The 13,422-nt window shown below is 44.5% G+C and overlaps 1 protein-coding gene across 2 annotated transcripts in view; it reads left to right on the top strand.

Moving 5' to 3' along the window:
* Nucleotides 1-13,422, top strand: part of DENND2A (DENN domain containing 2A) — a 57,133-nt gene that overhangs the window by 23,264 nt on the left and 20,447 nt on the right. Inside the window, exons 3-8 of one of the 2 annotated variants that reach the window (XM_027743834.2) lie at nt 1,487-2,695; nt 3,719-3,846; nt 6,240-6,361; nt 8,706-8,903; nt 10,709-10,802; nt 12,037-12,087. In XM_027743834.2, the coding sequence (XP_027599635.1) occupies nt 1,487-2,695; nt 3,719-3,846; nt 6,240-6,361; nt 8,706-8,903; nt 10,709-10,802; nt 12,037-12,087 (1,802 nt within the window). The remainder of the gene's footprint in view (nt 1-1,486; nt 2,696-3,718; nt 3,847-6,239; nt 6,362-8,705; nt 8,904-10,708; nt 10,803-12,036; nt 12,088-13,422) is intronic. The other variant, XM_027743836.2, reaches the window with a different exon arrangement.

Genomic DNA, 13,422 nt, shown 5'->3' on the forward strand with positions numbered 1-13,422 from the left:
GTATCATCCAGTCAGACTTATAATGTCCCAGACTCACAGTGCTAGAAAAGGTCTCCCCCAAGGCATGACCATTTGCGCTGATGATATCCCTGTCCATGCTTGCCCTGCCTGCACTTGAAATCATCAACACTTGGAGATTCCTCAGAAAAGCCCCACTGTCCCCACCCATTGCAGGCTTTTCCCAGTGTCCAACCTTGATTTCTATTCTGCAGTCCAACCACCAGTGGCACTGTGATACCCAGCTCCTTGGGAAAGACCATGGTGCCAGCTCTTAATCAAAGCATGGTGTCACTGAGACAGCCAGGAGCTAAATATCTGTGAAGGTGGGGAAGAACTGGGTCTGGCTCAGGTCCCATTTCTGCTCAGAAACCTGTCCCAAGTTCAATTTGCACTACAACTGAGTCTGCAATGGCTGCCAGCATTGCTTCACTCCAGGACAAAGCTCAAGGCCTGCCAGCACACCGGGCATCCCCATGGATTCTCTTACAAGAATGCTAAGTTCTGGAAGAGACACACTTGACACTTTTAAGTGAATGAGGCAATTTCCCTAGTGGAGTCTCAGTGTTGGGATTGTGATTAAATGGAACTAATGGGACTAATGATATGGGTTTGCATCCCACTAACTACCTTGGGTTGTCCTGGTGCTCTTTCCCAAGCCCAGACAAACCTCAAGGATGTGGCTAAGTGCTTTAGTTCAGAAACATTTTGTATTGGAATAACTGCATGTTCAGCTGGAATTTTACTATATTAGTAAAATATCACAATATTGATACTGTGTTATCACACACTGGGAAATCCCTAGACTAAATATACTGGGGATTTTTTGTGCACTTTGGACTCAAACAGTGAAGATGTTTAATCTGAGAATGTTGAATCTGGTGGCTTTGGGAGTGTGCCTCGGTGCACTGGAGCCTGAGCCCACATGTGGCCTGGGATGGTGGTAAAAGTGCAGCCTTTGTGCATCAGTATGTGTTTGGGGAACATTTGGATGGATGCACAGACATCCTCTGAGCAGGCACTAGAGGAATGCCAGCTGGGTCATGATTTCTCCTCTGTTCAACAAGCGGCAATTTTGCTACTGTTTGCAAGTGGTCCATTTTGCATTTCTTGGCTCAATGCCTGATGATGTCCAAAACTCTGCTGCACTTTTTCAGCACACACACACAGAGATGCATGTTTGTGAACCTCTCATTGGCATCAGCACGTCTGATGTACAAAAAAGACCTCTCTCACTTGCCACCTACTGCTGCTGCAGAGAAAAGCTTCGTTTCAAACATCATCTTATTTGTAATGAGAGGAGAGCATTGGGTTCTGGCTAGAAGGACCTTTCCCCGAGCATCATCCCCTCTAAGCCCTTCTCAAGTGCTTGGTTTGAGCATCCTCTGCTGTTATCAGGTTCATGAGTAAAGCTTGAGGAGCTGATGAACTTAACCAAGGGTGAGCAATGGTGGTGAACGTTTCTTCTCTTTTTGTCTTTGATATGTAGGATCAAGCTTCCAGATAACAGTACAGCAGCTGTGAAGGAATTAGAAAGACCTTCTTGCGGATTTTTGAGTGAGAGATGTTCTGAAGTTGCCTCTCTTACCCTGGGTTTAACACCTGAAGCTGAACCAGTTTCTTCTGTGGTGAAGAACCCACTGGGAGCCTTGGAGAACTTGATGCTGGATCCAAGGCTAGACTGCTTTCAGCAGAACATGCTTAGTCCTAAAATGATTATCAGTGACCCATCTGTGGATCTGAATGTCAAAGAAAACAATAAAATTATCAAGAGACAGATAGGAGGTACTCAGAATATACGGTCACCTGGAAAAATTGGCTTGAGGAATAAGTCCTTCAGCATCAAGGACAAAATTTCGGAATGGGAAGGGAAAAAGGAAACTCAGTCTTCTCCTCGCAGAGAGGAGGAACCAGGAGTTAAAGACGAGCTCAAGATGCCCTGTGTTCCTGAGAAGACGAGTGGGGAAGCACTGGTGACTCGGAAGGTGGAGGCCAAGAGACTTGTGAACTGGGAACTGGAGTGCAAAGGGGCAAGCAAAGAGAATGAGCGGAAAGCAGGAACTCAGAAAGGCACAGGGCAGGCAGCAGAGCGAAAGGGGGAAGCACAGAGGGATGAGGAAGTGGAGTTCAGCCCTGGAAAATGCAAGGAGGTGAAAGGTGGGAAGTGGGAGATCCAGAAGGAGAATCTTTCAGTACTTAGTCAGGTCAAGAAGCTAGAGCAGGCTTTGAAAGACGGTTCAGCAGAACTGCAGCCACAGTTGCCTGGTACTTACTATTCCCCACAGTGCTTGCAGGAGAAGGCAGCACAAGGGCACGCTGCTCCCGAGGGCCATGAGAGCATATGTGGGGCTGAGCTCAACAAAAGGCTTCTTGGCATGGACCTTGAAATCAGTGAGCCAATTTTTGGGACTCTGGAAGAGATAAGAACTTCTCATGTGAAATCCAAGCACTGCACAGTGGAGAATGTGTACACAGAGCCAGGGGTGCCAGAGAAGAAGCCCTTCATCAACCCACTGCCAAAGCCCCGGCGGACTTTCAAACACGAGGGGGAAGAGGACTGGGTGCCAGCAGCCAGGAATAAAAGAAACTTACCCCCTCTGCCATCCATTCCTCCCCCTCCTCTACCCTCCTCTCCTCCCCCATCAGCCGTCAGCAGGAGGCTCTGGAGTGGGAAGCACAAGAACAACGCTGACCACAGGTATTTGGGCTGTGTTTCACAAAGGTGTTGGTCTTGAAGGTGGAGTTCCACCTTCCCATCTTTCTCTGAGATAGACAAGTCTTCCCCTATCATTCATAATCTCCATCATAACCAGCACCTAGTCCTCTCTCTGAGAATGTGTGAGTGGCCAGCACAACTTCTCAGGGTAACTGTGAAGGGATAAGTCAAAGCAGATTTGGCCTTTATGGTCACTGTATTACATGGCTTAACCTTCAAGCCCAAGATTGAGGGATCTGGGGTTTTGTTTTGGTTTTTTTTAGCAGAAAATCTATTTAATTACAAAATGACCACAGCTGGTCTGGAACAGAGTCTGGAATGATAATCTCTAGGCTCTACCACAGCATTTTCACAGTTTGTAGTAAACCTATTCCTCTAACTGAAGCTGGCATGTATATATTCTTCTGGAGTGCTTTCTTACCTTTTCTTCCCTCCCACATGATTGCTGCACATTTTTGGGATGGGGAACATAAAATACACAGCTTTTCTATTGCCCTCTGTATAAACTGTCACCTGAAAATTCCTGGCTAGGTTGCAGAAAGGAAATCAAAACTTTAGGTTTGTTCGTGGAGGACACTTAACTGGTTTTACCTTTTTTACCATCCTGCATGCAAATATTGTTTTCCTGTGCCGCTCAGATTGCTGATTTTGGGCCCCCCGTATTCCTGTCAAGGGTGGGATCTGTGCTGTAAATGGGATCTCTCATGGCCTCAAGTTCTGTGCAGTGTCACAGGATGTGTCACTTAACACTTGCATCTTCACAGTGTACTATTGCTATGACAACCCAGCTTATCTATGGCATCCCCAAATTGCCTTTATTTGTGTGGCTGTTAAAAAACCAAGTGCTTTTCCACGCTTTATATGGGATGAGGCTGTGAAACGTTCTCATCTCAATAACTTTGCCAGCTGCGTGGCATGCTGGAGAAGTGAATTAGCTGTAATTTGGTTACAAATGTTGGTTAACTGTGTCGCTCTGCTCCTTCTCCTCTCCCATCAATGGTGCAGGAAGTCCTATGAGTTTGAAGACTTGCTGCAGTCATCGTCTGAGAACGGCCGGGTGGATTGGTACGCGCAGACCAAGCTGGCCCTCACACGCACTTTATCTGAGGAGAACGTCTATGAGGACATCCTGGGTAGGAACTTTGGACAGGGAAGGGAAGTCAGCTGCTAATGCTGAATCACTGAGACTCATGGTCAACCAGCATTCACCAGAGGTGCTGAATAAAGTGTGTTTATTATCTGAATGTAAACCGGGACACATTTTACGCAGATTATTGGCAAGTAATAAGAAAAACGGACGGAATATTTCAAAACTCATCAACTTCAAAGATGAACCTGAGGCATGTGGGAAACAGCTTTTATTTTTTGCTGGTTTCTCTCCTCTGCCTTCCTTTTGTCCCATCGATTAATTCTCACAGCTCTGATCTGTCCATTGTGAGCTTGTCACTGCTGAGATAATGCGAACAGTCTGAAAACATAGCCTTGCAGTCAGTTCCACAGCTCAGGAATAGGATTGTGTATGGCTTCAGGTGCCATTGCAATTATGAAGCTAAGTCCCACAATCTTTGAAATTGAGATGGTGTTTTTTAATGGCCTTTGATGGAACATAGAACAGAAGCCTCCCTCTTGAAAAAGCCTTAACGAGTTTTCGTAGCTGTAGGCTCTTGGCTGAGTTCAACAGAATGGGAAGAATGGGTGCATCGGCTCTTGCCGTGCAGCTGAAATCCTACAAAGGTGGTCTGTGTTGTTCAGCATGGGAGGAGCTGCTCTTTCTCAGGAAGAGGCCAGGCACTATTATTTTGATATGAATAAAATCTGATCATACTTGATGAGAAAGGTCTCTGAAGGGAATTGTGTTCCTTTGGGACTGATGGCAGACAAGGTAGTTCCAATCCATCCTTTTTGACATTTTTGAAGCTGTCGGCCTCATTTCTGGGGCTAAGGGCCTTGTGTTTGCTTTTCTTCTTCTCTTTATTTGGAGGGCCAAAGGAACAGGGAGTTTCCGAGCAGCTGCTGGGGGGGCTTTATGTTGGGGCATGATGGGAGGTCTCAGAAACCACTGAGTAAGGGTCACCTTGTCAGCTGGAATAACATGGATAGCGTTACAGAGTGGTTGTAAAGGCAAATCCGTCTATTCAAACACAAGAACACCCCTGTGTCCCAAGCTTGCAGGGAACTCAAACACCAGCCTGAAATTCCTCTCCCCTCCAGCTTTCAGTTACAAAGATTAGAAGAAAACAAAGTTATGGGTAATTGTCAGCTAATAGAGTATGTTTGTTTTTTAGTTTTCTTGCTGCATGTCTAGGCTTTGCCTGGAGTCAGTGATCTTTAATTGGTTCCTGTGATCCTGGTGGTGTTACCATAGAAGCTTGGGAAAAGGAGTGGACAGGGGTAACTCAAAAAAAGCTGCAGTTTTGTTTTTCACAAGACCACAGACAAGTTTAATCCACAAAACAAACAAGATGTGAAAATCACACCAACGGAGGGGGAACCAAGACTTCAACCACAGGACTTTAGTGCTGACCCTCAGATAATCATGTGTGTCCAAAAGGGCGTGCAAGCACACACATTCATATGTCTGATTTAGGGAGGGTTTAGCTGTTGAGATAATTATTCCATTTCTCAACAAGTCATACATATTTCCTTCATGCACCATCTTTTCACCTGTTCCATTGCTTACCTGGAATATTGTGCCAGGCACATGAATGACAAGGTTTATTTGTCAAAAGGAGGGAAACAGTGCTCTTTATTCTAGACTGAAGTTGATTGGACATGCCTAGCAGTTTGAGGATGGGCCAGGCAGCAGAACTCAAGCTTGTTCTTTTTTCTCCAATCTACCCAGTTACATGACAGCTGAAGTATATTTTCAGTACTGAATGGCCATTCCCTCTTTCTGAAATGCAGCATGTGAGATTGAAGCACCCATGATTGGTAGATGTGTTTGAAAACCCGTGTTGTATGATAGACATCCATGTTCAGAGAGTGGATTAAATCTTTCTTCAGTAAGCCCAAGAGCAGTGCATTGCTTCAGCCCCAAGTAAGTGATGACCAGAGGTTATCACTTTAGAGGGTATAAGGGTGTTTAACTCCCCCTAAATGTGAAGCTTAAACAGAGGAGAGAGAGCCTTTATGTTAGCCTTCAGCTCTGAGTTTCATTTGGGCAATTCTAAGCAGAAGAGTGGAAAGAAGGAAATATAATTATTTACCAGTGTGCATGAGAACCTCACAGCTCTTCTGGAGAGGGGAAAATGAACTTGAGGACTTGCTTGGTCTTTTCCATATGTAGTATCTGTGATATGTTTCTATGGCTGCATGTGCCTGTGTCAGGGTTTGGACACTGTCCAGCAAGCAGCTGGACTTCTAGGGCTATGGAGAGAATGAAGCAATTGTAGGAATGCTTGAGAACAGGTCTTTATGTCTGATGTGGGAGGTGGGAGAAGGCCAGCAGATCCCCAAACAGATTTTTATGGCAAACCTCAAAGATTTTCTGCACTTACAGTCTCTTGCTTGTGGCTTTTTGCGGCAGATCCACCATCAAAGGAAAACCCTTACGAAGACATTGAGACCAACAGCCGCTGTTTGGGGAAGAAATGTGTCCTGACCTTCCCAGCATCCCCCACCTCTTCTGTACCTGGGACTCCCACTAAGGTACTTTTGGTTCAAGTGGCTACCTCTCCTGCTCCAGTAGATTTTGGGTGAAATCCAGGTCCTGTGTGGAAAAAGTGGACACTTCCATCATGTCAGGGTTTTTTCCTTTGTCTTTTACCACAGAGTGCAGTGAGATTGTCCTTTAGCGAAGTAAAGAAAACCCCAGCTTTCCCTTATCCAAATGGTTTGCTGGCTTTCACTTCTTTTTCTCTCCAGGATTGCCTTCCCTGTAAGGGTGGGAAAACCTTCCTCCCCTCAAAGAGGGCATTTAAGTGCTTGGGCCCTGCAGTAGTGTTGGCTCAGTGTCAGTGGGCAGTCTGCCCATGCTGATGCCAAGGTGCCTCTGCAGCCCCTCCCTTAGGATGCATTTTTTGCTCTCTTGTGATGAGATGAGTTGCTGGTAAGTAATGCAATGCCAGTCCCTGGGGTAGAGGGCCAACATTAGAAGGGTGTTCCCACCACAACCCAGCGCACGGCCTGGCGCTGTTTTCCTCCTTGTCTGTGCAACCAACAGAAGAGGTAAAACTTTGGTTGGCAGCTCTTGCTCAGAGCTCAGGGCTTACCAAGGCCATCCCTGCTCTCAGCCTCCCAGGTTGTTTTGGTGGATTCATGTTGTCTGTTTAGATAGTCCAAGCCTGTAACAGCAGGGACAGCATGACAGGCGAAGTCATCTTGGCAACAGCTGAGCTCAGAGTGGATAGCAGGGATCTAAACACAGCTTTCCTAACCAAAGGGCTTTCCCATGCTTTCCAAGTTGCAACTATTATTAAAGCTGTTATCCAACATTTTTAGAAGTTTTATGTGCAGTGTTTCTTGACGTGTTGCTCTTTTTCAACCAGCTTAATCAGCACCTAAGGTTTCTTTGGATAATTCAACCCTTTAAAGTGAAAATTGTTCTGTGGTTCTCAATCCATTCTCCTTGCTGCTAGTTAGATCTGGAGCAGCAAGGGTCTATGTATATGAGTGTCAGGATGGAGTTGATTTCCCTCAGAGAGCTTTATAATCACCTGTGTGCCCTGATTTCCCACATGTGCTATCAAAAAGGGACTGCAGTGTTGCATGGGAATGCCTTTCACCATAGGTATGGTTCCCAGCAGGAGAGAGCTGAACGGGAGTAATCATGTTACACTACAGTGCTTTGGCATCTGAAAGCCATGATCTGCATCACTCAGAAAAGTGCTGCAGCTCTCTTGGCAACTAATGTGTTTAAAACCACCAAGTGCATCATGCAGGAGAGCCTGCCCAGCCTAGAGAGTGAGGGGAAAGGTTCTGCACAGACTTTCAGCCGTGGCTCATATCACTAGTGCAGAATGAGAATCTTCAGTCTCATTTTAACCTGTGACTTTTCTGTGGGTGGCAAGTGTTTTTGTGAGTTGAGCGTCTTCTGCCAAACCATCCGGAGACTCCTGAGCTAACTGGGGTGAATTAATTGGTCTGACTAATAGCTGATGAGGGTGTCTGTTGATGGAGGCAGATCATGGTGCTGCCTCAGCCACAGTCACAATGCTGCTGTGACTTGTTCAGAACTAGGTTGGATAACTCTCCCCCATGCTTAGTGCTATATAGATAACATCCTCTGGGAATGCAGCTACAGTGCCCACAAAAAGTGCAGTTTAACCTTGTTATAACCTCTGGGATATTCTGTAGGAGATGACAGAAAGTGTTCTTATTGACAGTCTTTGTGGTGAGAAGTGGTTTGCATCTTTCTGGTGAGAAGAGTATGTGGAAGTGAGCTTTCTACCTCTCTGATACTGTTTTTGATCAGAGGCTTTAAGAACTTTACTCTGGTACTGAAATATCTACTGTTGTACTCCCATTGAACTTGCTAATGAGTTTAGGAGGAAACCAGTGTCCATAATTGTGTGTCACGGCTTTTTTTGTACCCTCCTCTGAAATATTTGATTCTGCTTACTGTCAAAGACAGCCATACTGACAGTGCTTTTTGTCCAGTCTCACTTCTTCTCTGTTTCTCCTGGCTAGGTGCTCCTTATCCCAAATGTTTGTGGTCAGTTGGTTGGTTAGCCTTGTCCTGTTTACGATCCCAGCCTCTGGATTACCCAAGTCCTGGGAGATGTTTTTTCACACTGGAGCAAGGCTTCTTGGCCAAGCCCTGAGGTTGTGTTTGGTTTTGGAATGAATATGAGATGGTTAAGTTGCTGTTAAGATGGTCAAGATGATCCAACCAGGCAGATGGGTGGGCTTCTTGCATGTGTAGAAATCTATGGGCACTCTTGTTTTGACAACTAAGTGCTGTGGCTACCCCACTGGATTTACTGTGGTGACAGCAATGAAGCAAAGGTACATGAGGTACTGTGGTCATTCATTCCTTCTCCTTCATTTCCAGTTGCTTTCCAAACCCATTTTTTTCCGACAAAACTCGGAGCGTCGGAGTTTCAAACTGCCAGACATAAGGAAACTGAGCCGTGATGGGACTGGGTCACCATCCAAAATCAGCCCTCCCTCAACCCCCAGCAGTCCAGATGACACCTTCTTCTCCTTGGGAGACTCCCAGAATGGCAAGAGGAGAAGGAAGATTCCCAAGGTAAATACAGGTCTTTGTCTTTTTTATTTGGCTTCTTCCAGGCAGGAATGTTAGTATGAGACAATGTTTTCTTTAGTTCCCAATGTGCCATCTCTGCAATATTGCTCTTGTCCTGGCTGTTGACTTGTGTTTAGCCCCCTTTCTGCCTGAAGGAGAAGGCACACAAACATGTCTGCAAGTTTTGAAGAAGTTATTTTTCAATCTGAGACTTCATGATTTTTGGGAGAGATAAAATAATAAGCAAAAAAAAAAAAAAAAAAAAAGGATTGTAATTTTGGGATAAAAATTGAAATATATTAGAGGGGAAAAAAAGCAGTTAATATTTTTGCAAAAGACATACCCCATCATACTTCCCTCTGTGCTTCCTGGATAGGACACTCAGAAATTGTCTGTGTGTTGTATGTTTGTTTCCTCCTCAAAATCTGTTGTTCTTTGCTCGGTCTGATTCATGCACTGGCTGTTTCTAATTCAAGGTAAGGTGTGACTGGAGGTGAGCAATGAACATACTGACATTTGAGTGACAAAAGGACTTGTTTACAAACATTTTCTGCAGCGGTGTTTCCTACTTCATATTAGATACAGCATGACCCTGTTTCAATTTTATTTTCTTTCAAATCTGGCAGGATGTGTATTCAGTCCAAATGAGGTTTGGCAGCAGTCTATCTATTGAATGTTTCAAAGACACAGTTATAAAAACACAGTTGCTTATCCCAGTCTTTGCTGGACAAGCAGAGGCTACCAGGGTTTGTCTGTGGTGATCTTTTTCCAAACCCAGAGTTTTCATTTGGGGAAAAAGGGATGTGTTTGTATATGGTCTTTGTGTCCTGGTTGCCAGATCTGTGTTCATGTTTGCATACCTGATTTTTGAATGCCCTCTCTGTATACCTCAGCCCTTCAGAAATGAGCCAAAGACTGCAAATGTCTCAGGTTTTCCTTCCCAATATGCCTACACACCTGTGCAGGTGCTTGAGCTCTATCGGTGCATTCACAATGTGTGACTTTTATGTCAATTGAAAAGAAGATTACAAGGATTTACTTACCAGACTGTGCCACTGAGCAGTCTTGCAGACCAAGCTCAGAACTGAGGTTTACTGTGACAGTGATAACATCGACCTGAGACTTGAGCTGGGCATCTAGATGGAGGCTGTACTTCCACATCAGATTATCCTGCCTCACACTTAAATATTCGGATTCAGAGCTCCCTGACCAAGTATGTGGTGGGCCTGTCTTACCTTGAGGTCTCAGGGCATGTGTGCAGGGATCACAGACTTTCTGAAATAAATCTGAAAGCTGTAGCCTCCTGCTCCTGCCTGGGACCTTGACAAGGAAGCAAATCTTCTTGGGGAATCCCGGCATGGTTCTGCTGCAATTCCCCTTCCCTTCAGGAATGAACAGAGACCAGAGGCACTGAATGAGCCACTGAGCCCAGCTATGCCCAACACTAACATCCTCTCTCCTGGTCAGCTGGGAGGCCAGGGATTAAAGGATTTGCAAAGAAAACCACTGGTATAAAATACTTCAACATTGCTGACTGCCACCCATCTCAGTTTCTTCAGTCATCCTCCAGCCAGTTTTCTGCTTCCAAACCTGCAGACCAGGACAGGTTTCCAAAGGAACTCTGTACCAGAGTGAGTGTGGCCACTGGCAACACAGGATGGATCCTGGTAATTGTGAGCTCTGGGCCATCGAGGGAAGAGTTTCAATATGGCCAAAGTTGGGAAACAGAGCACTTTGCATGAAATTCTAACTTACTTTATTGCCTGCAGAGGAAAATAACCTTGTTTGTTTGTGTGTTTGCTGAGCAGCTTGTGTTGAAAATCAATGCCATTTATGAGGCACGGAGGGGAAAGAAACGTGTCAAGAGACTGTCGCAGTCTACAGAGAGCAATTCAGGGAAAGGTAAAGGAACTTTGAATCATGATACATCTAAGACTTTTTGAGAACTTGTCTTACACTTTAGGCTGGCTTTGTGATTTATGTGATGATTGCTAGCGCTTCTTCCGGTCCAAACTGAGTTGGAGTTTCCACTCTTTTTTTTGTAAGATGAGAGCTGTTCCTCTGCCAATTAAGACTTCGATTAAAATGGAAGTTTTTTGATTTTCTTGCTTCATTTTCATTCAATGGCTTTGCATGATAACCTTATAGGTCGCACCAAACATGTCCCCCCTTTTTGATGTTTATTTCTGGAATAGGCTGGAAGCTTTGGAGAGGAATGTTCTGTCCAAAAAGTCTGATTTGTTGAGATCAAAATATTTTGCAGGAATGTGTCACTTCAGTGAACTGTCCAACAGAAGACAGTAGATTTTGAAACAGTCCTATTTCTTCTCCATCCTAATAAACAAATAGCCTCAGTTAGGAGTCAGAGTTTTGAGAGTTGACTGTAGGACTGTTGCCATCATAGCAGGATTGAGACTTTCAGCCTCCCACTGTCAGTTAACAGCTTGCCTAAAGCGTTTAGATACTTCAGAGCAATTACTTTTAAATGTCTCATCTCTGTAAAAATTAAAATTAGGTCTTTCCAAAACACTCCAATTTTCAGCAAAAGGTGACCACCAGCTCTATTTGTTTCCCATAATTAATTTTTACTGTTTATCCTATTTTATAAAGACTAGACACCCGCAGGGTGGATGGGTGTGTTTATATGAAATTTCAGGGGAAGCATCCCAGACTTTTTATACCCCTCTCATTGACAGAATAAATTATTGGACCATATAGGCCTTGAGTCAGATTCAGTCTGATAGTGGGGTTTTTTGTTTCTTTTCTTGTTTTTGTCCCTTGTCCCATGAACTACTGCATATTAATCAGTATTTTACCTTGGTGTTGTGCTTATACAGACTTGGATAAAACACTGCCCTGGCATTTTATTCTTTATGCAACTTTTATGGCTGTGCAAAATTATTTTGTTGTACGTTTGGTGTTTGGGTGTTTTTTTCCCTGAATGAATGGGAAGATTGCAAGGTTGGTAAGCTAAATGTCTGTGGGTATGTGCACCCTTGAAAAGAACAAGAACCTTGGGACCTATACTGTCTTCCCTCTGAAGCTCCCAGACCTGGCTTTCTCATGCCAGTGATAAGAAACACACAGTTATAAGCAGATTTTATTTAATTCATCTTCCCCTTTCCTTTTTTCCTAGTTACAGATGAAAACAGTGAATCAGACAGTGATACTGAAGAGAAGCTGAAAGGTAAGGCAAATGTGTGAAGGGAGCAAATGGCTCTTGATAAATTGTGCTCTGACCTCCTGGGATGAGGTCTCTCATTTGTGTTCTGCCTTTGGAGAAGGAGCTTGTTTCTGCATAGAACACAGTGAGAAGACAAAGATCTCAATACTGCAGAAGAAAATCCATGGGAAAAGGGCTGTAGGTGCCCAAACCAAACATCTGTTCCAACTCCCATCAAGGCTCTTTGCACTGAGTTTTGTAGTCAGTGAGGTTTCTCTAAGTTCAGAGTCAGAAATGAGTGACCAGGCTGACAGCAGCAGTGTTGTATGGGACTGGGTGTTCAGAAACCCATCACATGTTTACCAAGGGAGAAAAGCCACCAGTCCTTACTCTCTTTCAGGTTTTTAGAAAAGAAACCTCAGACTGAGCTCCCTTTTATGAACACAGCGTCCCACACAAGAACTGCTGGATGCTCTTGCTCTCGTCTGCATTGGGAAGTCTTTTATCTGTATTGCTAAATTAGTAAGATCAAGCTGAAAGTTGCTGCCACCACCTACCTTTTGACAGGTTCTTGGGCTTGCCTGGAGGCAGGGAGACAGAGTTTGTGCCCAGATTGCATAGAAATTACATTCACAACTGTCTCGAAACATGATATGGTAAAGTATAGACCATGTTGAGATTTAGCTGAGAAAGACAATGTAGATGTGGCCAGGAAGACTCAAACTCTTGTCTGTTACTAGTTGCCATAGTGAATCATGTGCATCGTCCTGTGTTTCACGGTGACTGTGGCTGGGAATTAAGTCACCTCAAATCCAAGAGCACAGAACTCTGAACAATATCCAGATCCGTACCTGGGGCTGAATGGCTGTGCAAGTCTACCTAAGTGTGAATAGGAGCTCTGGCGCTTGCTGTTTGCTCTAAGTACACCTGTATTTTGCTTTATGCCTTGTTGAACCGTTGACTTTCTTATTTTTAAAGAGAAAAGTGAGATGATTTAGCAGGTCTCTTGTATCTGGAACTTCGTGTGTTTTATGTACCAGGCCAATCACACCAGCCAGTTACCTCTGCTTGGAGAGTCACTGTACATCATCTGAGGCACAGTAAATCATAAGACTGAGTGTCAGAGCCAGAAGTGCTGACCCTTGGGAAGGAAAAATCTTTGAAGGCAAACTCTGCCGTGATGACAGCAGTAAAATTCTGCTATCTTTAGTAGATTGCACAGAATATAAACAATGCGGATCTTGAGCAAGCTTTTCAGAAACACTCAGCATTGCTGTGACACTGCTCCTTTTGAAGTCCCTGGTGAAACAGAAACCACTTCTGAAAACTTTTGAAGATTTGCAGCCTTAGAGCAAATAA

Source organism: Pipra filicauda, unplaced genomic scaffold, assembly GCF_003945595.2.
Source record: "Pipra filicauda isolate LSUMZ 115617 unplaced genomic scaffold, ASM394559v2 scaffold2_size9829703_pilon, whole genome shotgun sequence".
NCBI classification, from domain to species: Eukaryota; Metazoa; Chordata; class Aves; order Passeriformes; family Pipridae; genus Pipra; species Pipra filicauda.